This window comes from Anolis carolinensis, chromosome 5 (assembly GCF_035594765.1).
Source record: "Anolis carolinensis isolate JA03-04 chromosome 5, rAnoCar3.1.pri, whole genome shotgun sequence".
In the NCBI taxonomy this organism is placed as follows: Eukaryota; Metazoa; Chordata; class Lepidosauria; order Squamata; family Dactyloidae; genus Anolis; species Anolis carolinensis.
In genome coordinates this window covers 6,241,461-6,263,674 of record NC_085845.1, presented here as the reverse complement: position 1 = coordinate 6,263,674, position 22,214 = coordinate 6,241,461, and the positions used below count along the sequence as shown (strand labels likewise).

Here is a 22,214-nt window from a genome sequence, read left to right as displayed (position 1 = left end):
ACTCTGGGGGTTGGTGTTCATTTCCATTTCTAAGCCAAAGAGCAGGGCGTTGTCCATAGACACCTCCTAAGTCATGTGGCCAGCATGACTGTATGGAGCACCGTTACCTTCCCGCCAGAGCAGTACCTATTGATCTACTCATATTTGTATGTTTTTGAACTGCTAGGTTGGCAGAAGTTGGGGCTAACAGTGGGAGCTCACCCCACCCCTGGGATTCGAATCACCAACCTTTTGGATAGCAAGTTCAGCAGCTCAGATTTAACACATTGTGCCAAGGGGGGCTCCATATGAGTCTACACAGCTATACGAGGGCTATCCAGAAAGTAGATTACATTTTGGAATTAAAAATGAACAAAGTATAGGAAAAAACATTTACCATATGCAGTTGAAAGCCAGACCCAAATACCACTTCTCAACATAGTCCCCATTGAAATCTAGGCACTTCTCATAGCGATAGAAGAGTTTGGAAAGTCCTTCCCCACCAAACTTTACCCCTTGGCTTGCATCCTCAACCAGACATTTTCTGTTTTCCAAATGCTTGCAAAGAAGGTTTTGGCGACCGTTATTTGGGACAGGAAAGGTGTGCTTCTTGCAAAACCTTAGAAGAGTGACCCAGGATGATCGTGGGGGAAAGTTGAGCTCATGCACATGCGCAGCTTCAGGAAGGGTTTGCAAGTCTTTGCAAACCTTGTACAGATATAATTATCTATATAGAGAGATAGTTCTAGATAGATATATATGAATATAGATATGTAGGGCTTGCAAATATTGCAGGGGAAATGAATGCACACACACACACAGATTTCTAGATAGATATAAACATAAATATATAGGGCTTGCAAATATTGCAGGAGGGAACTGCACATATATAGATAGAGAATTTGCAAACGTTTCAGGGGAAAATGCATATGTGAAATTAATATATATAATTATAGATCTATATATAGCTCTGCATTGTTTATGTAGGCATTGAATGTTTGCCTGTTACTATGTTGGAAGCTGGCCTGAGTCCCCATGGGGAGATAGGGCAGGGTACAAATGAAGTTGTTGTTGTTGTTGTTGTTGTTGTTGTTGTTGTTATTATTATTATTATTATTATTATTATTATTATTATTATTATTATGCTATTGTTAATACCATATTGTTTTGTTGACCCTACTTTTCCACTTACAGAGCTAGTTTACTGTTTTTCTTTGCAATATGGTAAATATTGAAAAACCTTTAACCTACTGATGCCTCAATATAATTTTATTGGAATCTATTTTCATTTTGAAATTTACCGGTAGCTGCTGCATTTTCCACCCTCGGCTTATACTTAAATCAATAAGTTTCCCCAGTTTTTTGTGGTAAAATTAGGTGCCTCGGCTTATATTAGGGTCGGCTTATAATCGAGTATATACGGTATGTTTCATATACAATTTATACATATAGCCTAAAGGTCATCATATATAATCTTTTACATAGTTGTGTACATGGAACCAGCTGAAAGCAAATGGATCACTGGCTGCATCTACATTGCAGAATGAATGCAGTTTAATACTGCTGTAAACTTCCAGAGCTCTTTGCTATGGGATCCCGAACAAATCTTGCAACGAAAACCCTATGATACAGGTTCCAAAAGTTGGAAACTACTTGAAGGAAAGCGACAACAGAAACATATTAAGGCCCTATATAATACAAAGGAAAACTTTGCTCTTTCAATGCTCTGTCTTTTCACTATGTTGGTGTTTCTGAGTTGACCCCATTTCAAGATGAGAGAGAGAAGTCCCAAAAAGGCCCAAAATGGAGAAGGAGGAGAAAAATGCTGGCGAGACCAGATGCTTCCCTGCAGGAATAGCACTTTGTGGGGTCATTTCTGTATTAGTCCCTTGCGTCTCATAAAACGGTTTCAGAACCAGCTACTGAGTCACAGAGAGAGAGAAAGAGGAAAGCCAGACGCAACAACAGCAAGAACAACCCCGCTCTTAATAAATCACAGCCATGTTAATGAAAAGCTCTCATCAAATAAGGTCAAAGGTGAGGTTCCCCTCTGGAAGTAGTGAATTGGGGCAATGGGTTCAAATCAATGGGGTCTGGTGGCTCCTATGTCAGGGGGGTTGTCAATCCATCCTGGATTAGATCCAAACTTTAAAGGAACTATCAAGTATCCAGCATTGAAGACAATTCAAGTTCAGACTAAAACCCAGAGCGGATTGACAAGCAACATGGATGCCACCAGCCACTACCCTGTTTCCCCTAAAATAAGACATCCCCAGAAAATAAGACCTAGTAGAGGTTTTGCTGAATTGCTAAATATAAGGCCTCCCCCAAAAATAAGACCTAGCAAAGTTTTTGTTTGGAAGCCTGCCAGCTGAACAGAACACCAGAGCATGCAGGATCGGTAAATGTACGTACCCTAAAGTGTTGTACATGGAAATATTGGTAGTAACAAGAAATTCTTGATAGGATTCACACTTTGTCTGGTTATGCTGGTTTATGATGACAACTACTGTACAGTATATAATAAATGTTCATTTTTTGTTCAACAATAAATGTGGATTTGTTGTGACTGCGCCTTCGGGGATTATGGTTGATGGGGATGGAATTCGAAGAGGAAGAAAAAACCCTCGTGATGAGGGTTCACTGGAGGAGTTGCGCAGGAAGCGACTTAGAGAGCTATATGGGGGATCTTCTGAGGAAGATTCAGATGGGGAGATGGATGCTGAGGAACAGGTGGTGGCTGGGGAAGCGGGCACTGAATGGGCACAGCCACCGGAGATGTCTGGGGATTTGGGGTCTATGGATACTTCTGAACCTGGGGTTTCTGCAGGAGCTGATCCCACTTGGGATGCTTGGAGAAGGGAGGATGGTTCTTTAAGTGTTCATGGGGCTAAGTGTGGGCAGGATGATTGGGACTCCGACGAATTGCTAGGTACTCCAGATCCACGAGCTCTAGCTGTGTGGAGCTCAGACTGAGTAGATTTGTGACACCTGGTGTTTGGGTGTGAGTGTTTGGTCACCCAGGAGGAAGGGGAATAAAATGGGAATGTTTGGCCACTGCACTTTGCGTGTGGCAAGGTGTTGCTGAGGTGCTATTGGGATCTCTGTGTTTCCATGAAGACTAAACTTGGACTATGATTTGAATCTGCTGTTATCACCTAGCTTGGCTCTCACTGTGTCTTATCGTGGACCTGTTTTGGATGACTGCACCTTCTTCAGACCTTGGATCGGAATTTGACCTTGCTACTGCCTTCGCCCTGTGATTGATGACTACTATCGGCTTTTGACTCCTGGCTTGCTTTTTGGACACCGCTGTTATCTCCTGACCTGACCTTGGAATCCCGGACGACGTCTTTTCAACATCCTTTTGGAGCCTTCGGCTTTATCCACATTGTGGAAGCAGTCTACTGCATTCTTAGTTTGTTTGTTTGTTTCCTGACCAATTTGGTGTTTTCTTTTGGGAACTGTTCCTTTGAAAACTACAGAGCCGGCTGGCAGGGCTTGGACTCAGAAAGTGCAGTTTGCACTAAGTTTGTTTAGCTTTGTTTTTACCTGGTTGTGTTGCTGAATTATATTTTTGTTTGAACTGCTCTTGAAGCACTGATAGTGAAGTGTTTCAAGGTTTTTTCTGTGTTAACATTACCTTTTGGCTTATCTGCTGAATAAACTCTATTTTTGTTCGCTAATTGGCGTCTGACTCTTGACAGGATTCTTCTTCATGGAAAAATAAGACATCCCCTGAAAATAAGACCTAGAGCATCTTTGGGAGCAAAAATTAACATAAGACACTGTCTTATTTTCGGGGAAACACGGTAATATGTGTATCCAATTGACATCATTGTTGTTGAGACTCAGCTGGAACCTCAGAGTGACTCTGATGGGGATTTTGGGATTCAGGTTCAAAATCCGATTCAGAATGTTCCTGTTGTGGAAGATGAGGAACAGAGAGTTTTTCCCACAGCAGGGAATGATGTTGATACTGAAACTAGCGAGGTGCAAATTGACTCAGAAAAGGAGGACAGTTCTCAATCTGATAGCAGGCAGGCTGATGCTAGCGAGCAGGCCGCTAACGAGCTGGCTGACCTTTACGAAACGGAATCTTTAGATCGAACTGACCGTTTGGAATTCAGGGTTCGGAGGACTGTGAGAATAGCAAATAAGAAGGAGGTCAGAGGCCAAAGAAATGCTTTCATGCTTTGCAAAGGATATTAAAGAAGTGTGTTGGAGACAAACCTTTGTCAAAGCAACGTTTGTTCAACCAAGAAGCAAGCTCTCATTTCCTGGATTACCTGGCAGCCTTTGTGTTCATGTTTTTGGAACGTTGTCAAGATCTAATGGGACTTTGTTTATTCCTGGTGATTTCTTGGATTATTCTCTAAGGCTTTGTTTTGTAACGATCTTTTGGAACTTTATTTTTGCTTTTAAAGAACTTTTTAACTTCTATTTTCTAATAAATTACAAAAGACTTCAACCTGTGTGCAGTCTGGTGCATATAGCAAGGTGAAACTAACCTGAGGTGCAACAATTGTGGGGTTCACTTTAAAGCTAGGGTGCATCTGCACTGTAGAGTTAATGCAGTTTAACCCCACTTTAACTGACATGGCTCAATGCAATAGGATCATGGGAGTTGTAGTCTTACAAGGTCTTCTCTGCCAAAGAGTTTTGGTGCCCAACCAAACTACAAATCCTAGGATGCTAGAGCACTGTGAAGTGGCTGCTAAAGTGGTGTCAAACTACATTTATTCTTCAGTGTAGATCCAGCCTCACTTTCTTCTCCAATGTAGCAATGGGCAATTCAACCAGTTTCCTTCCGTGCAAATTTTTGAAAGCTATTCTCAATTTGGGACTTATTTTGTGAAAATTTCGCATGCAGTTGTTTTGTACAGAAACCAACATGGAAAAACGAACACCTCACTAGAGCAATATTAATCCATGCACAGTATAAACAGTTTTCTATGCAAATTAACTACATGTGAATTTTAAATGGGTTACATCTCCAATTACAGCAGTTTCTAGGTAGGAATTTCTGCACTGAAATATTGTTTTCCTGCAGAAAATGCTGTTTTCTGTACAAAACAACCAGGAGTGAAATCCGTGCAGGATAAGTCTTGAGCCCTGAATAATATTCTCATCAATCCAGAATTCTTTTCATCACAAAAGAATTGACATTTAAATAAAATATTTTCCAATATTTTTTCCATCTTTACATGACATTAGAGATGTAATTTTTCCCCACACAAAATAATGAAAATCTAACCATTTCCCCTTTTACTGTGAGAAAACTGAAAACTGCATTTTTTTTCCTCAAGTATTCACTGTTTTGGAATGATTCTGGGAAAGATGTGTGGCTTTTAATTAACAGGAAATGCTGTTTTCTTCTCGTTTCCTACTCAAAATGTAATTCTGTGCAGAAAATTCCATTTTCCATTCCAAAATAACAATTTCTTTTTGTATTTTGTAACTGTACAATTCTTACCAACTCCTTGCAAGGGTTTCCTGGTGTATTTTTCAATGCCAATGACCTATTGTAGCTACGGTTTAACCCGTGGCTATAGCACAGCGGGTTAAACGACCAGCTACAAAAGATTTATTATTATTTATTATTTACAGCATTTATATTCCAGCCTTCTCACCTCGAAGGGGACTCAGGGTGGATCACATTACACATATAGGCAAACATTCAATGCCTTTTAACATAGAACAAAGACCAGACAAACATAGGCTCCGAGCAGCCTTGAACTCATGACCTCCTGGTCAGAGTGATTCATTGCAGCTGGTTGCAGCTGGCTTGTTCTCCCGCCTGCGCCACAGCCCAGGCCAACCAGAACGCTGACAGTTCAAGCCATGGGCAGGGTGAGCTCCAGCTGTCAGCCTAGCTCCTGCCTACCTAGCAGTTCGAAAACAGCAGTGTAAGTAGATAAATGGGTACTGTTTTAGCGGGGAGATAAAAGCACCCATGAAAAACATGCTGGCATTTTGATCGACAGGCTCCTTGGCACAGAAGAATGGAACAACAGCACCTCTCCATGGCCGAGTTGAGCACCGCCTCCAGATGCCAGAAATGAAAGAGGGAAGCCTTGCCTCTGTTTATGTAAAGTCTGTCTCTGTCATTTGTATAATGGTATTGAATGTTTGCCATTGTCAGGACCCAGGCTGCAGAGCACCAATAACCATGCGCAGAGGCCAGAATCTATCTAATATCTTTATTAAAGGAATATATAAAGTCAGTAAAAACAGGTGTAGAATATAGTTCAGGAGTAGACCTTTCAGGAAAGGTCAAATATAGTCCAGGAAAACAATGTCCAATATGTGATATTAAAGTCCAAAGTTATAATCCACTTCACCGAAACACACACTATTTGACAAGCAATAGTGTGGGGAACTGTCCATAGTCTTTGAGGCTTAAGGTAAATCCGAAGGAAACTGGGAAACAAGGCTTGAATCTGAGAAGCAAGGTCCGTGGTTTAAAACGCAAGGCAAGGCAAGAATTGAGACTTGGCAAGATCAAACTTGAAGCAAGGCAAACGTGAATCAAGAACTGAGTCCATAGAAGTCCATGGTACAAGGCTGGGCTGGAAACTTGATCCGGGATCTGGGAACTGGAGTACGAAGTCTACACACGATCTCGCTCCCCAAGCCGACGAATTGACTCCGCAAGGATTCCTTTGCGGCCAAACACCTATATAGGATCTTGTTTTCCCGCCAAAGAACACTTTCTCTGGGGAACAAGAAACGAAACCTATACTGTGTCCAGATGCATGACTCCTTAAACTTTCCCAAGGGAAACAGACTTAATCATCTAATTGTCTGGCAGCTATCCTGGCGCTCCGGCGAGTCGCCTCCCGAGCGCTTCTATCTTGATTATAATAAAGCCGGCGAGAAAATGGGGGAGATTTCTGCTCAAGGCTTGTTTGGCTGACTTCTTGTGGGCAAACATCCTGCAGCTGCAAGGGCTCCAAATCCGGCAGAAACGGTGGGAAACCCAAGTTTTCCTCTTCATCTGTCACAACAGTACTAGGAACAGGACTACATGGCCCATGAGTCATCACAGCCATATACTATGTACCTGTAGTCCGCTCTGAGTCCCCTCGGGAAGATAGAGCGAAATATAAATAAGGTAAAGGTAAAGGTTTCCCCCTGACATTAAGTCCAGTCGTGTCCAACTCTGGGGGTTGGTGCTCATCTCCATTTCTAAGCCGAAGAGCCGGTGTTTCCGGCAGACACCTCCAAGGCTGCATGGAGTGCTGTTACCTTCCCACCGGAGCAGTACCTATTGACCTACTCACGTTTGCATGTTTTCGAACTGCTAGGTTGGCAGAAGATGGGCTAACAGTGGGTGCTCACTCCACTCCCCGGATTCGAACCTGCGACCTTTCGCTCCACAAGTTCAGCAGCTCAGTGCTGTGCCACTGGGGCTCCAGTGAAACTACAACTCCCATACAGCCTTAAGCCATGGTAGTTCAAGGGGTGTCCAACTGCATTAATTCTCCTGTTGTTGTTGTTGTTGTTGTTTGCTATTTTTGCAAGCAGCTATGTCTTTTAATGCATTTTCATATTGTGATGTTTCATGGTTTGAGTGGCACGACGGGTTAATATATTTATATTTTAATCTACTGACATCAATTTGCATTGTTTTATTGTTTGTTGTTAGCCGCCTTGAGTCCTAATGTCAGGAGAAAGAAGGAATAAGAATAAATAAATAAACAATATAAATAATAATATAATATAAGTCGCCCCAAGTCCCTTTGGGGAGATGGAGGAAGGATATTATTATTAATAATAATAATTAAATAATGTAATGAATAAAATATTATAAATAAAATACAGTAGAGTCTCACTTATCCAAGCTAAACAGGCCGGCAGAACCTTGGATAAGCGAATATCTTGGATAATAAGGAGGGATGAAAGAAAAGCCTATTAAACACCAAATTAGGTTATGATTTTACAAATTAAGCACCAAAACATCATGTCATACAACAAATTTGACAGAAAAAGTAGTTCAATACACAGTAATATTATGTTGTAATTACTGTATTTATGAATTTAGCACCAAAATATCATGATATATTGAAAACATTGACTACAAAAATGCCTTGGATAATCCAGAACCTTGGATAAGTGAGTCTTGGATAAGTGAGACTCTACTGTAAGTAAAATAACTTTTGTGCATACTTCCTCTAATATTTTTTAAAATTCGCTCTTCATGTGTTTTTATCTGGATTACAAAATCCTGAAAAGGCATAGATTTCAACACAGTAGAGTCTCACTTATCCAACCTTCGCTTACCCAACATTCTGTATTATCCAACGCAGTCTGCCTCCCACCCAAATCCACAGCTGTTTCTCAAGGCAGCAAGGACTGAACCTTTTACAGATTTAACTTCCAACAATGTTGTTACTGTAAGATCATTTTATGCCATTCTATCTTTATTTGTAGTCAATTTTTAGGAGTCAATGTTTTTGTAGTCAATACATCGCAATGTTTGGGTGCTAAATTCTTAAATATAGTAATTACTACATAACATTACTGTGTTTGGGACTGCTTTTTCTGTCGATTTCTTGTAAAACATAGTGTTTTTGGTGCTTAATTTGTAAAATCATGGCATAATTTGAAGTTTAATAGGCTTTTCCTTAATCCCTCCTTATTATCCAACATTTTTGCTTATCCAACGTTTTGCTACCCCTTTATGTTGGATAAGTGAGACTCTACTGTAATAATATCTATATATATATATAAAAGAGTGATGGAATCCTGGCGACCGCCAAAACAACAAAATGAAACACCCCCCCAACCTCCAAAATTGACAACACAACCCATCATCCACGCCTCTAGGTTGATACAACAAAAAGAACAGAAAAATAAAGTCCTAGTTAGAAGGAGAGAAATAATTGTTTTTATCCAATTGCTGCCAGTTAGAAGGCTAAGCTCCGCCCACTTGGTCTCCTAGCAACCCACTTACCCAGGGGACAGGCAGAGTTAGGCCTCACTTAAGCCTCTTCCACACTGCCTATAAAATACAAATTATCAGATTTTAACTGGATTAGATGGCAGTGTAGACTCAAGGCCCTTCCACACAGCTATATAACCCATTTATAATCTTATATTATCTGCTTTAACTGGATTATCTGGACTCAACACCTTTACCCTTTACCTTAACTACCACCAATTCCTCAATACTTTATTTCCCATACCACCATACTTCGCCACAGCAACGCGTGGCCTGGCACAGCTAGTAATATAATATAATATAATATAATATCATATCATATCATATCATATAAGCCACCCTGAGTCCCTTTGGGGAGATGGAGGCAGGGTATAAATAAAATGTATTATTATTATTATTATTATTATTATTATTATTATTATTATTATTAAATATAATATAATGAATAAAATGAATAAAATGTTATAAATAAAATAATAAGTAAAATAACTTTTGTGCATACTTCCTCTAATATTTTTTAAAATTTGCTCTTCATGTGTTTCTATCTGGATCACAAAATCCTGGAAAAGCATAGATTTCAATATATTAAATTCATTGTGGTTTTCTTATAGATTCTCTGGGTCCAAATTTGCAAAATTCACTCCAAAATTGGGCAGAAATGCCTATTCTCCTTCCCTCCTTCTCTTTCGCTCTTTCGCCTGGCTTCTCTTTCCAGTGTCACCTTGTCTTTCCCAATTTGGGGGAAGTGACAATTTAACAAAGAAAGATTATAACATATCCAAAAATTGCCCAGCAGGTACAGCGGAAGGCGAAGCAAAGAGAAACAGCTGTCAGGAAAAATGCCAAGACTGGCTTCTGTCTGCCTCATGTGACGGGTATTAACCGGCTTTGCTACCTGAATGGATGCTAATTCGACTTGGTACGAAACAGAGCAGGACACATTCAAATGCGTCTTCACTTTCCTTTAAAAGCGTGGTCTTAAGAGGCAAAGGAATAAACAAAGGCTGTGTGTGCAACCCAACACCCTCCTTGCGTCCTTCCTTAGGAAGAAATGTTTTTCCCCCACCAAAATATTGTACTTAGATGCTTTGATGTCAGGAGAACAAATGCAATGCAAGATGGAATGAAAATAAGAGGAAGCCTGTTAGCAGACTTCAGGACTAGATCTTTTTATCTGGTCTTCAAGGTGAGAGCAACATGCTGAAAAGTATATGTGTGGACATTTTCTCTCATTTGTTAGGCATAAGTTGCATCTGAATTAATGCAGTTTGGCACGTATGCAGTTTAATCTGAATTAACACAGATTGGTCTTGACTCAATGCTATGGAATCCTGGGATTTGTAGTTTTCAAGGTCCTTGGCCCTCTCTGCCCAAAAGGGTTGTCTCACCAAACTACAACTCCCAGGATTCCATAGCATTGAGTCAAGGCAGTTAAAGTGGTGTCAAACTGCATTCATTCTATAATATAGAGGAGATGCAGCTCTACTCAGTAAGATTTTCATTTGCTTTGTATGCAAAACTAGTTATGTGCACATAGCAGTATACAATCCTAAGTACAGTATGGACCATAGAACCTCACTGGAGAAACCAGAAGTATTAGAAAACTGTAATATAGTGTACCCTATATTGACTATATACACTTTCCTGCACCCCTAACCTCTGTCAAAGTTGAGGACCAACTGTACTTCAAATCATTTGTTTATCTATTATAGTTCTGTATCATCTACCAGGCCATGGAGCTCCCAGGGTGATGAGGAAATAGAAATAAATGGGGAGGGGAGAAAACAAAAAAACCATATTAAATATATTAAAATACTCCTTAGAACTTCCCAAATCAGTCTAAAAACAATTTTAGAATGCAATTCTGAAACAGTTTCAACACCAATTTCAACAACTGGTTGCTTGTTTGAAGCTTGAAAGCAATGCAGTAAGTCTGTGTTGTCAAAGGCTTTCATGGCCGGGATCACAGGGTTGTTGTATGTCTTTCGGGCTGTGTGGCCATGTTCCAGAAGCATTCTCTCCTGACATTTCGCCCACATCTATGGCAGGCATCCTCAGAGGTTGTGAGTAATGCAGTAAGTCTCATTTCCATGAGCAGGGAGTTCCACAGTTGAGGGTTTTTTTTTTTAAAACCAAGAAAGCCCTTTGATTTGTACCCACCAGCCCCATTTTATGATGTTCTGTACTGGGAAATGCAACAGGGACTCCTCTGAAGACCTTAAACTTCAAACATAATTGAGAAGGCAGTCTTTCAGGTATCTTGGCTTAGTAGGTTAACACTAGCACCTTGCATGGTGCCTGGAAGTTCATTGGAAGCCAGTGTAGTTCTTACATGACCATTATCACATCGTCTGTAAAATGCACACCTGATACCAACCTAGTTTTCAGAGTTTTGTACTAGTCAGTCATACCTTTTCTAGGGCAGTCCCACACTGAGCACATTGCAGTAGTCTAACTGGGATGTAACTATAACATGGACCACTGTGGCCATGTCAGTTAGCGCATCAGGCAGGCAAAAGCATTGCTGTGTCCAAGAGCACCATCCAACCTACCAACCTGATCTTCAGGAGGGAGAACAACCCCATCCAGAATGGTTTGTGATCTCAATTCCAGGTTGGTTTTCCTGCTGAGCAGAAGCATTTCCACCTTGCCTCTGCGTATTTACTTGTATCTAGTCCAGGGGTGTCCAACTCATTTTCATCAAGGGCTACATCCACCTCATGGTTGCCTTCAAAGGGCTGATGAATCAATGGATGGAGAATCCGTGGATACAGAAGACCAAGTATAATTTTATTACATAGTAACCAACCAATGTTCTTCAGTTTTTCCTCACTTTGGATCTCTGGATGTTATTGAACAACAACTTCAACCACTTTTGATTATTTGCCACATGGTTTGGGGATAATGGGAATTGCAATCTGATAGCCCTTGTGGCTCTGAGGTTGGAGAAATGGAGACATTTTAAAGTCAAACAAGTTTTGTATCTTAACTCCAACCCCACTCTCCTGACTAAACAGAACACATTGCAGCCTTCTAGGTGTTACTGTATCACAACTCCCATCAGCTCTGGTCATGATGTCTATTTATGAGAAGTGCAGGAGTCCAGCATTTGGAAGGACACATAGAAGGATATGGTGGGCTGGATTCAGCCTGTGGGCCCTGAGTTGAACACATGAGGTCTAGTCCTTTACTGATGATTCAGCGGTCCTTTGCATCAGAGAGAAACAAGGTAGATATCATCTGCATACCGATCATGACTGGCCGCAAAGATTTGGATGACTTCTCCCAACAAGTACATGTAGATGTTAAAAAGCATCGATACTGACCCCTTTGGAGCCCCATAGGCTCATGTCCAACCAGAGTCTGTCATCACCACCTTCAGCCAAGAAAAATGGGAATAACAGCAAAGCAATGCTTCCAAATCAAATATCAGTCAAGCAACCCAGAAGGATAACAGGTTGATGGTAAAGAATGCTGCTGAAATACTTAAGAGAATCAGTAGGGACTCACTTCCCTTGTCCAACTCCCAGTGTTGCTGCTCAGGACTTATTCCCTAAGGTGAACCTATCAGAAGTCTCTTGGAAATAAGGCTGAGAGAATGTGACTTGCCCATGGATTTCCATGGCCTAGTGGGATTTCCATGGCTTAGTGGGGATTCGAACCTTGATCTCTAGAGTTACAATCCACCACTCAAGCTGCTACACCAGGGGTCCCCAAACTAAGGCCCGGGGGCCAGATGCGGCCCTCCAAGGTCATTTACCTGGCCCCCGCCCTCAGTTTTATAATATAATATTTTATATCAGTTTTAATAATATAATATATTGTATATACATATAATATTGATAATAATCTTATGTTATACAATATAATACTAATAGTAATACCATATAATAATATTAATTATATGTTATATATTACATATTATATAATAGTATAGTGGTATAGTTTAATATAGTAATATATAATGCTAATATTGTGTTATGCTAATAATATAATATATTGTATGTACATACAGCTGCTCTGAGTCCCCTTTGGGGTGAGAAGGGTGGGATATAAATGTAGTAAATAAATGCAGTAAGTAAATAAATAATTAATTTTATACTTAGGCTCTGCCAAAGTCTGACATGACTTGAAGGCACACAACAACAACAACAATCCTAATTAACTTGACTATCTCATTGACCGGTAGCAGACCCACACTTTCCATTGAAATCCTAATAGGTTTATGTTGGTTAAAATTGTTTTCATTTTTAAATATTGTATTGTTCTTTCGTTGATGTTGTTCTTGTTGCACTACAAATAAGACATGTGCAGTATGCATAGGAATTTGTTTGTATTTTTTTTTTCAAATGATAATTCGGCCCCTCAACAGTCTGAAAGATTGTGGACCGGCCCTCTGCTTAAAAAGTTTGGGGACCCCTGTGCTACACTATGCTGGCTCGTAGTCTCCAATTACACTATGTAACAGTATTTGGAAATTGTTACACCCCAGAAACTTCATTTTTGTGGCTGCAACAAGCTATCTTGAATTGGTTGATTTGAGACTCAGTGAGGGCCCTTCTACACAGCCATATAACCAAGACTATCAAGACAGATAATCCACAATATCTGATTTGAACTGGTTGATCTGAGTTCACACTGCCATATAATCCAGTTCAGTGTGGATTTTATGCAGCTGTGTGGAAGGGGCCTGACATATTCATTGAACAACTATACCAAAATGTGCTGCAAAATGTCCACAAAAACAACGTTTTTGCAGTTTAATAATTTTTTCCATGTTTTTATGATAGGACCAATTAAGATATTACATTTATAACCCAGGAACAAAAATTGAGTTACATAGTGTCATTGATGGGTAAGAAAAGGCTGCAATGGTTGGCTTCTGCTTGTTCTTGCCTCTCCTTCCTGATGGGTTAATCTAAAATTCAAACTGTTGTTGTCTTTTGGACTCATTCTGCAACAATTGAAGTAAACTGAGGATAAAAAGGGGAAATGGGAGGAAGAGAAAGAAATTAGGACATTTTAAAAACAGATGGAACAATGAGAAGACTGAGGATTAATAGGGATTATTATCCCTGCCAAGCCAGGACAATAGGAGGCCTTTCTCTTTTAATTGAGCAGGGTAGAGGCACATGCAATTAGGCGTGCTGTTTTTGACATGTGTTTCCTGTGTTTTAATTGCTTTTTAAACAAATGTCTTAAAGGTAAATGCTTGCATTGCATGGATGGTTCAGTTCTTTTTAAACTTTTGAACTCCACATTTTGTAGTTCTGTTTTGAATTATGCTTTAAGACGATTTGAGACCTGTTTGAGAGAAAGACTTTGAAGAAACAAACAAAACAACTTCCCCATTGAAAGCAAACATATTTTTCAGTCTTAGTTGTGGTTGGATGGTGTCCATAATGCCACACAATGGTTTCTAAAAGCAATAGCAACCTGCTGTTTCAAGTTTAGGAAGACTTAAAAACGAAGCGTCATTATATATATTTTATATCCATCATCTGGGGCCATTATTGTGTTCTCTTAATCTTTGACTGTAACCCCATTTTTGTGCTTTCTTTCTTCCTTGACTTTCCTTAATAGCAGTTTCAAATCTCAATCGAAATAGAGACAGTGAAGAATCAGAAGACAGGGCTTGAAAGGCAAGTATGAAATAATCAGACAAGGTCCTCAAGTGTCAAGATATATCATTGAATACTAAGGTCAGGGTTGCCCATGCCATCCTATTATAGATTCTGTATATGGTTGTGAAAGCTGGAGAGAGAAGCTGATTTTGCCACTTCCTTCTTTTGAGGTCCCTTCTACGCTGCCATATAATTCAGATTATCAAATCAGATAATCCACATTATCTACTTTGAACTGGATTATATTATACTGCCATATAATTCAGTTCCACTTGGGATTCATTGGTGGTCTCCCATCCAAATACTAACCATGCCTGACTCTGCTTAACTTCCAAGATCTGATGGGGTTGGTTCCTTAAGAGAATTTATGACATATGGTGGCTTGATAGCAATTAACAATAATAAAGAAATCCCTTTGGTATCAGATTCAACTTAGGCTGGGACTAATTTCAGGAGCCTCCGGTGGCTCAGTGTGTTAAAGCGCTGAGTTGCTGAATTTGCAGACCGAAAGATCCCAGGTTCAAATCCGGAGAGCGGAGTGAGCGCCCGCTGTTAGCTCCAGCTTCTGCCAACCTAGCAGTTCGAAAATATGCAAATGTGAGTAGATCAATAGGGACTGCTCTGGCGGGAAGGTAACTGCGTTCCATGCAGTCATGCTGGCCACATGACCTTGGATATGTCTACGGACAACGCCGGCTCTTCGGCTTAGAAATGGAGATGAGCACCAACCCCCAGAGTCAGACACGACTGGACTTAACGTCAGGGGAAACCTTTACCTTTACCTAATTTCAGGAGAGAGCCCTGGCCTTCAAAGATTGAACAGAACAGACTTATATTCCACAGATTTCTTTGGACTGGGTTTGGACACAATATGTTCCTCCAGATGCACTTGGACCCCAATTCCCATCAGTCCACGCCCGCATAGCAAATGGGGAGGAAGTGCATTTTGCCATCCTGACCAACACTTACTCTAAAATTGTTTTTAGGAGATGTCATCTATATAGATAAAAATGTAATGTGCATAATTCCCATGGAGTAAACAACAAAACCACTGGACCAAATCACACCAAATTTGGCCACAAAGGACATAATCATCCGATCTATGTCTTTTCAGCAAAAAACCCTATAAAATTAGGTCCAAATTACAGAAACCCCCAAAACCAAAAATTACTAACCATGCATGCACAACCCCCCCCCCCCAGGAAATCTGGTAACGTTAGGCAGGTGGGTGGGGTTTCAACAGCCACCGCACACTGAAGGCGAGGCATAGATTGGGTTCCTGAGAACCATCAAAATGAACAAAACCTGGCAGCCAGCATTAAAAAAACTCTACAATTTGGACAGTAAATAAAGAACAACACTCTGAAAATAAGGGTATTCCTGACAGGAAACAACCAGAGCCAGCTAACACCTCCCAACAAAGGATTCCCCCAGGGATGAAACAATCACGCTTTGATACAGCAAACCCATACAGGTGACTAATTACAACATTCAAGGTGACTAATTACAACATTCATACTTGCCTCCACAAACAAAAATCCACTTACGACGATGTGGCCGGGCACAGCTAGTAGACTTCTAAAAAGCCCAATAAAAGGTTCCAAGAGCAAATCAAGACTGAACTCCCTCTAAAAGCCAAGGCAACTAAACTGAGGCTGTTGTACTTTGGACATATCATGAGGAGAAAGGAATTATTTGGAAAGACACTAATACTTGGAAAAGTACAAGGCAGTTGGAAAAGAGGAAAACCGCATTCAAGATGGGATGGACTCAACCAAGGAAGCCATGAATGCCCTGAATATGCAAGACCTAAGATGAGAAGGTGACTTGGTGAGCTCTCATTCAGAGAACCACCATAAGTCAAAATCAACTTGGCAGCAGTTAACAACAAAACAAGAAGAGATCAATTTTACATCTATTGTGACAGTGGGTTCCACATACCAATCAGGTCAAGAATGATTTGCTATAGTATTTCCCTTGCCCTAATGCCTATCAATTGCTTTGTTAGGTATTATAGTTGGGTGAAGCCAGACCTAGTCATTAAAGGAGATTACGCAGCTGCTGAAGTCAAGTCCCTTTCTACACTGCCATATAATCCAGTTTATCAAAGCAGTAATCCACATTATGTGCTTTGAATTGGATTATATGAGTCTACACTGCCATATAATCCAATTCAAAGCAGATAATCTGGATTTTATTTGGCAATGTAGAAGGGGACAAAGAGACACTGGCAGTGCTGAATTAGATCCAATAGCTGTCTTTTTCAGTCAACTTGGAATCAATTCCAAATGAGGTGTCCTGTTTTGTCTTTCAAGAACAGCCTTAAAACACTGTGTTAAGTAAATGAAAACTGCTTTACTTCAGCAAAACATAAAGTACAGCACACTTAGTGGAATAATGCAAAAGGAAGCAAGGAAGTCTTAGGGTAAACACAGTTCTTAGTCTCTGTTAAATCCCCAAATTTAACAGACAAAGAAACAGCAATAAATCCCTAGGAGCAGTTTCCCAGATGCAGACTTGAAGCAGGCACAAGGGGAGCGAAGGCTTAGACATTAAAGTCAGTTTGTTACCAGCAAGAGCTGGCTGCACCTGCTTCTGCTTTATAGCCCTGAGTTCCCTCACAGGTGCTAGGGCAGTTCCCAATTATTCAGCTGCATTTCTGGCAGCTATTCTAGCTGAACGAATGCTCTGCTCCGTTTCCTTTCGCCTCTCCTGAAATGTGGGTACTTGCAAAATTTCCTCCTCAGATTCCAACTCACCCTCAGATTCATGAACACTTTCCTGCTCCCCTTCCTCTTCTGAAGAAGAGGAATCCCTAACATCAGGGTCCCATACTATTTCGATTTGTGCTTCTTCTCATTTCTATTCCTTACTCCTGCTGCAAATGAGTTCGATATCAAGAGACTCCTATTCTCCCCTACTCTTCAACGTTTCACAGATGAAAACATGGACATGTGTGGCCAAGTAATGTTGAAGTGTCATCAAGATAGCAGGAATTATTACCAAGAAAGAGCAGATGAACTAAGAGAGTCTGCAGCAGTTTGCTTTTGCCTAGGTCTACTGGGAAGGGCACATCCTCTCCTATTATCCTCTCCTCTTGTTGCATTAATTGAATGCAAAACTACGGTACTTTTGCACTTTCCAGTTCAGTTTGAAGCAACCTGAGTAAGTTGTTGACAAAGGGAGGGATTGGAGGAAGAGAGGGAAACAGGGACATTTTAAAAGCAGCTGGAAAAATGGGAAGACAGAGGATTAGCTGGTAATCTCCCTCTCCAATCGAGACAGCTGGGGAGTATATTACCTTTATTCCCCCTGCACTACTGGAAGCAGATGTGTCTACAGGTGCATCTACATTGTTGATTGAATGCAGTTGGATACCAGTTTAACTGCCATGGCTCAAGACTATGAAATCCTGGGATTTGCAGTTTCACAAGGACTTTAGCCTTCTCTGCAAATGAGTGCTGGTGCCTCACTCAACTATAGCTCCCAGGATTCTATAATATTCAGCCGTGGTAATTGAAGTGGCGTCAAACTGCAATATTTCTACAGCGGAGATGCACTCTACATCAAAGTAAGCTTGAAAACAGGAAAGCGTGGCCTGGTGAACCCAAACACGTCTGTGTCTGTCCATGTCTGGGAGGCCAATTGAGCCGGATTTCATGGTAGAAATGAAAGCCCAACGCAATCGCAAAAGGTGGTGGAGTGAATGTCCACTGTGGATAGGCAGAAAACAAGTATGAAACCCCCTCCCAGACCTTTCTCTCTCCCTCTCCTCAGCCATTTTGATGCATTTTGATGCTTCTAGCTGGGTTTAACAACAGAAGTAATCCAACTAGGAAAAGAAAGCAGGTGAAACATTTTGGAAGAAGAGTCCCCCTCCCTCCAGGGTGCAGTTAATGTCACACCTCCAGTACTTCAGGTGGAAAAATCAATATTACTGTTATTATTGCTGTCATTGTCGTCATCATCATCATAATCATGCAAGGCATTTAAAGGCTGCCTTTCCGTCCAGATGTATCATCAACTTCACAGCTTTTACTCCTGGTCGATTAGGGATAGAAGGTTGTTCGGACAAATGCCATTTGTAGGATTCACAGCCTTTCATAATCAGATGTATAGCATTTCAGTGCCCACGCTCCCCATATAGTGCTGGTTATTGGCCATCCACATTTATCTGTATATCTGAGACCCGCAGTCCATACACTCACAGGTATTTCAGTGTTTGTGGGTCTAGAGGAGGAAATCTTCTGTGGGGAAGAACATTGGTTTGAACCTGGTGAGACCTGTGTTCAAATCCTGTCCCGGCCACGAAACTCCCTGAAACACTTTTGGGCAATCAGCCCTCCATATCCATGGATTTTATATTTCAACCATCATATCTTGAAAGTGTTAAAAATCCCATTAGCAAATCTTGATTTTGCTATTTTATATAAGAAGCACCTTATGCCACTGTATATAACGGAGCCCTGGATCCAAACCCCAGAGTATCTCAAAGGCCCACTGTCCTTTCCTCCTGGCTCAGCCTAAGATTATTGTGTAGATAAAACAAGGGGCAACACCAAGCATGCCCCACTCTGAATCCCATGAAGCAAAAGCAGGATACAGATGTGGTTATTTGATTTCATTTATGCAGACGGATCCAATAGATTTTGGAATCTCTTATTTCTCTACGACACCAGTTTTGCCTGAGGTTGCCACTCAAGCCCTTACAACTTGGGGAAGACAACCTCATTAGCTGCCCTGAACCTGACAGCTGCACCATTGAGTCCCACTTGCCCCTGCGCACAACCTCACAAAGATCATGTTGGAAAACAGAGGCACAAAATGCTCAAGGGGAGACAGCTGCACATCCTCCAGACTCCGGTGCTCATATTTCTACGATGACGGATGAAACTTCAAGTAGACCACACGGTGGGCTACAATCGCCCATCATCTTCCCCTCCCCTGATTTGCTTCGCCAGGCCTGGACATGGCACAACTGTGCCTATCGGTCTATGGCACGCTCACAAACACACAACCATACAGAGATGCAAATATTGCACGCTTCTTCCAAACTGCCATGCATATCGACATTAAGAACCTATGATGCCTAGAACTGGTTCATTTTAACCAGACACACACCATGCCCTGGGATAAGCCGGCTTGCATTTCAGCATGGCAATGTGTGATAACTGAAAAGCAGGGCAAAGGAGCAGCGATTCCAAGGAGTCAACAGGAGGAAGGGGGGGGGGCATGCAACTGTTTCAAAGCGCGCATAGAAGCCATTGCTTCCGCCAATGACATAAGTAATTGTGTGCAATTAAGTTACTAGCTCATTTCCTTTCCCTGTAACTTCTTGCAAGTGCAATGGTCTTTGTGAAATGGCAGGAAAAACAGAAAACACTCTCACTTCCACTGGCACAAGAGTCCTTAACTCATGTAGGATGAACACAGGCAAATGCTGCGATCCAGAGCATGCTAACTGGTTGAAATAATGATGCGATTTCTATCCCCGTAATGTTCAACTTATCAGAGCCATCGGTTTTAAGAGAACATATTTCCATTGTATTTTTAAAAAGCATTTAGGACTTTTGGATGTTCCAATCTGGCCAAGTGACACCCTCCGCTCCCTACTCAGAAAATACAAACACCCCAGAGACATTCTTGGAAGAGGTCATTATCCAGCCCTAGCTGATCCTTGAAGCCAGATGAAAAGGCGGACCCTAATTATGTTTCATTGTGGGTCTCAGGTTGTTTATTTCTCTGCTAAAGCACCTTTTCTCAAAGGACGAGAGTGACCTCTCTCACCCAAACAAGGAACAGCGAGGAGGCGTTTGGGGCACATCCTTGGCAAACACTTGACACTGATGAGCTGCCACTTAACCCTCCTTTGGAGACACACAGGGACACTCTTTGCCCACACAATCAGGACAGCTGGGGACTGTAAGAGGGTGGCTTTCCCCCCTCTGAACCTTTCAAGGCACACTGCACAGGATGAGCAGAATATTCAGGAAACCCAATAGCATCAGAAACAACCTCAAGAGTTCTGCTGGATTCGTGATTGGGAGCAAAAAAGAAAAGCACTGCCTTGCACATGCCAGTGTGCCAATTTGCCCTTTTCATTCCCCAACTTGAATCCATTAAATGTATAGGTTTGCCCTTAGGGGTCAATCCCCCTCCTCGTGGAGACACACCCAGAGCTGACCCACAAATAAAAGCTCTCTTTCTCTCTCTTTCTCTCCGGTCTTGGAACCGGGCACACCAGAAAGCGTGCATCAATGCATCACCGACAAGACACCGACACCGATAAAGCTCAGGTGTTGAGAAGTCACTCCCGAACAAGCGTTGACGTCTCTGTTCCACTCACCTGTCAGGATCAGGGTCAGAAGATAGAAGATCCCCTTCATGGTGGATTATATCCCAGGGTCAGTCTTCCAGTGTTTCGAAAGCTTGGGCTGGTGGACAGGGCAGTTTGCAACCCTTGCTCTTTCAATCCCAAATGCCAAAAGATTCCCCGGCGGTTTTGGGGCTCCAGCCTTGGTCCTGATGTGGCAAAAGCATTGCTGCCGGCGGATGGAGACCCTTTGATCTGGCCAAGCTGGCTCAAGAAGGACCGGCCGCCGGGCTTCTCCTGCTCTTCATCCCTTGCTAACTTCAAGATCAAGTCCGGCAAATGGGTCCCTTCTCGTCTCCCCTTTGCAAACTTCTCGCAGAAAGGGAGATGGCTCGAAATTGCACGACAGAGGTGGGATGCCTTCTCCCTGCTGTGAAGTCAGCAAAAGTTTAACCTCCAGGGCAACCACGGTCCATCTTTGGAGAATGTCTCCCGGCTGATGGAGGAGGAAGAGGCCAGAGGTTTCCCGAGAGCGTGCACTGGCTGCGTTCTCCTTCCAGCTCGCTCTCGCTTTCTGCCTGCCTCTTTCCTCGATGCTGCTTCTCTCTGCCTGGTCAGGGAACAGCTGGAGTGTTCTTAAAGGGACAGGAGCAGCCAAGCTTTCCAAAGGGACAAGGAGCTCGGCAGTGGACCTCCTCTCTTCCCACAACACCTGCTTGCCACTCCGCAGACCTTTCCGCCTCTGTGTGGGGTGTACAACAGCGTTTGTCCTGGAACAATAGTGAGATGGAATAATCAGCAACACAGAGAAAGGCGGAAAAGTTCAAGAGCCCTGCTGCTGCTGTTGCTGTTGGAGAGGAGGGGATGGGTCCTCCGGAGCAGAATTTTTCACCCGTTATGCACACAGTTGCTGCTGGTTATAAAGAATAGCACGAGAAATTCAGAAATGGTTTTGGATGCACTTCCACATCATGTAGCTCAATAGAGAGGTGTCTTCTTTCCCTGGAGATCCATCCCAGCCAGTCCAGGGTTGATTCAAACTAAAAGGAAAAGCAAGAATTAAGGTTCCATAGACTGGCAGATGTACAAACCATTCATTTTATTTTGCACACAAAATTCTCTTACATTGCAGATGCTTTTACATTCTCTGAACCTGGATATATGTTCCTGTCCTTGGCGATGGGCATTGCCAGGTTGCAATACAACAATAAATTCCTTCTCTTTCCTGTCTCTCTTCTAGCCTTAAGGAGCTTTTTCAGGATTTTGGTTTTATCATTGTTATTCCTTGTTTTTCCTTTTAAACTCTGCACTTTTCCAACCTGTTTATCAAAAGGGAGATTGACTAATCCAT

The 22,214-nt window shown here is 41.8% G+C and overlaps 1 protein-coding gene across 2 annotated transcripts in view; it reads right to left on the bottom strand.

The window, feature by feature from the left end:
- Positions 1–21,738, bottom strand: part of gfra4 (GDNF family receptor alpha 4) — a 223,647-nt gene extending 201,909 nt beyond the window's left edge. The window contains exon 1 of one of the 2 annotated variants that reach the window (XM_008117828.3): positions 20,897–21,738. In XM_008117828.3, the coding sequence (XP_008116035.1) occupies positions 20,897–20,936 (40 nt within the window). In that variant the 5' untranslated portion in view covers positions 20,937–21,738. The remainder of the gene's footprint in view (positions 1–20,896) is intronic. The other variant, XM_016996293.2, reaches the window with a different exon arrangement.
- Between the last annotated feature and the right edge of the window lie 476 nt (positions 21,739–22,214).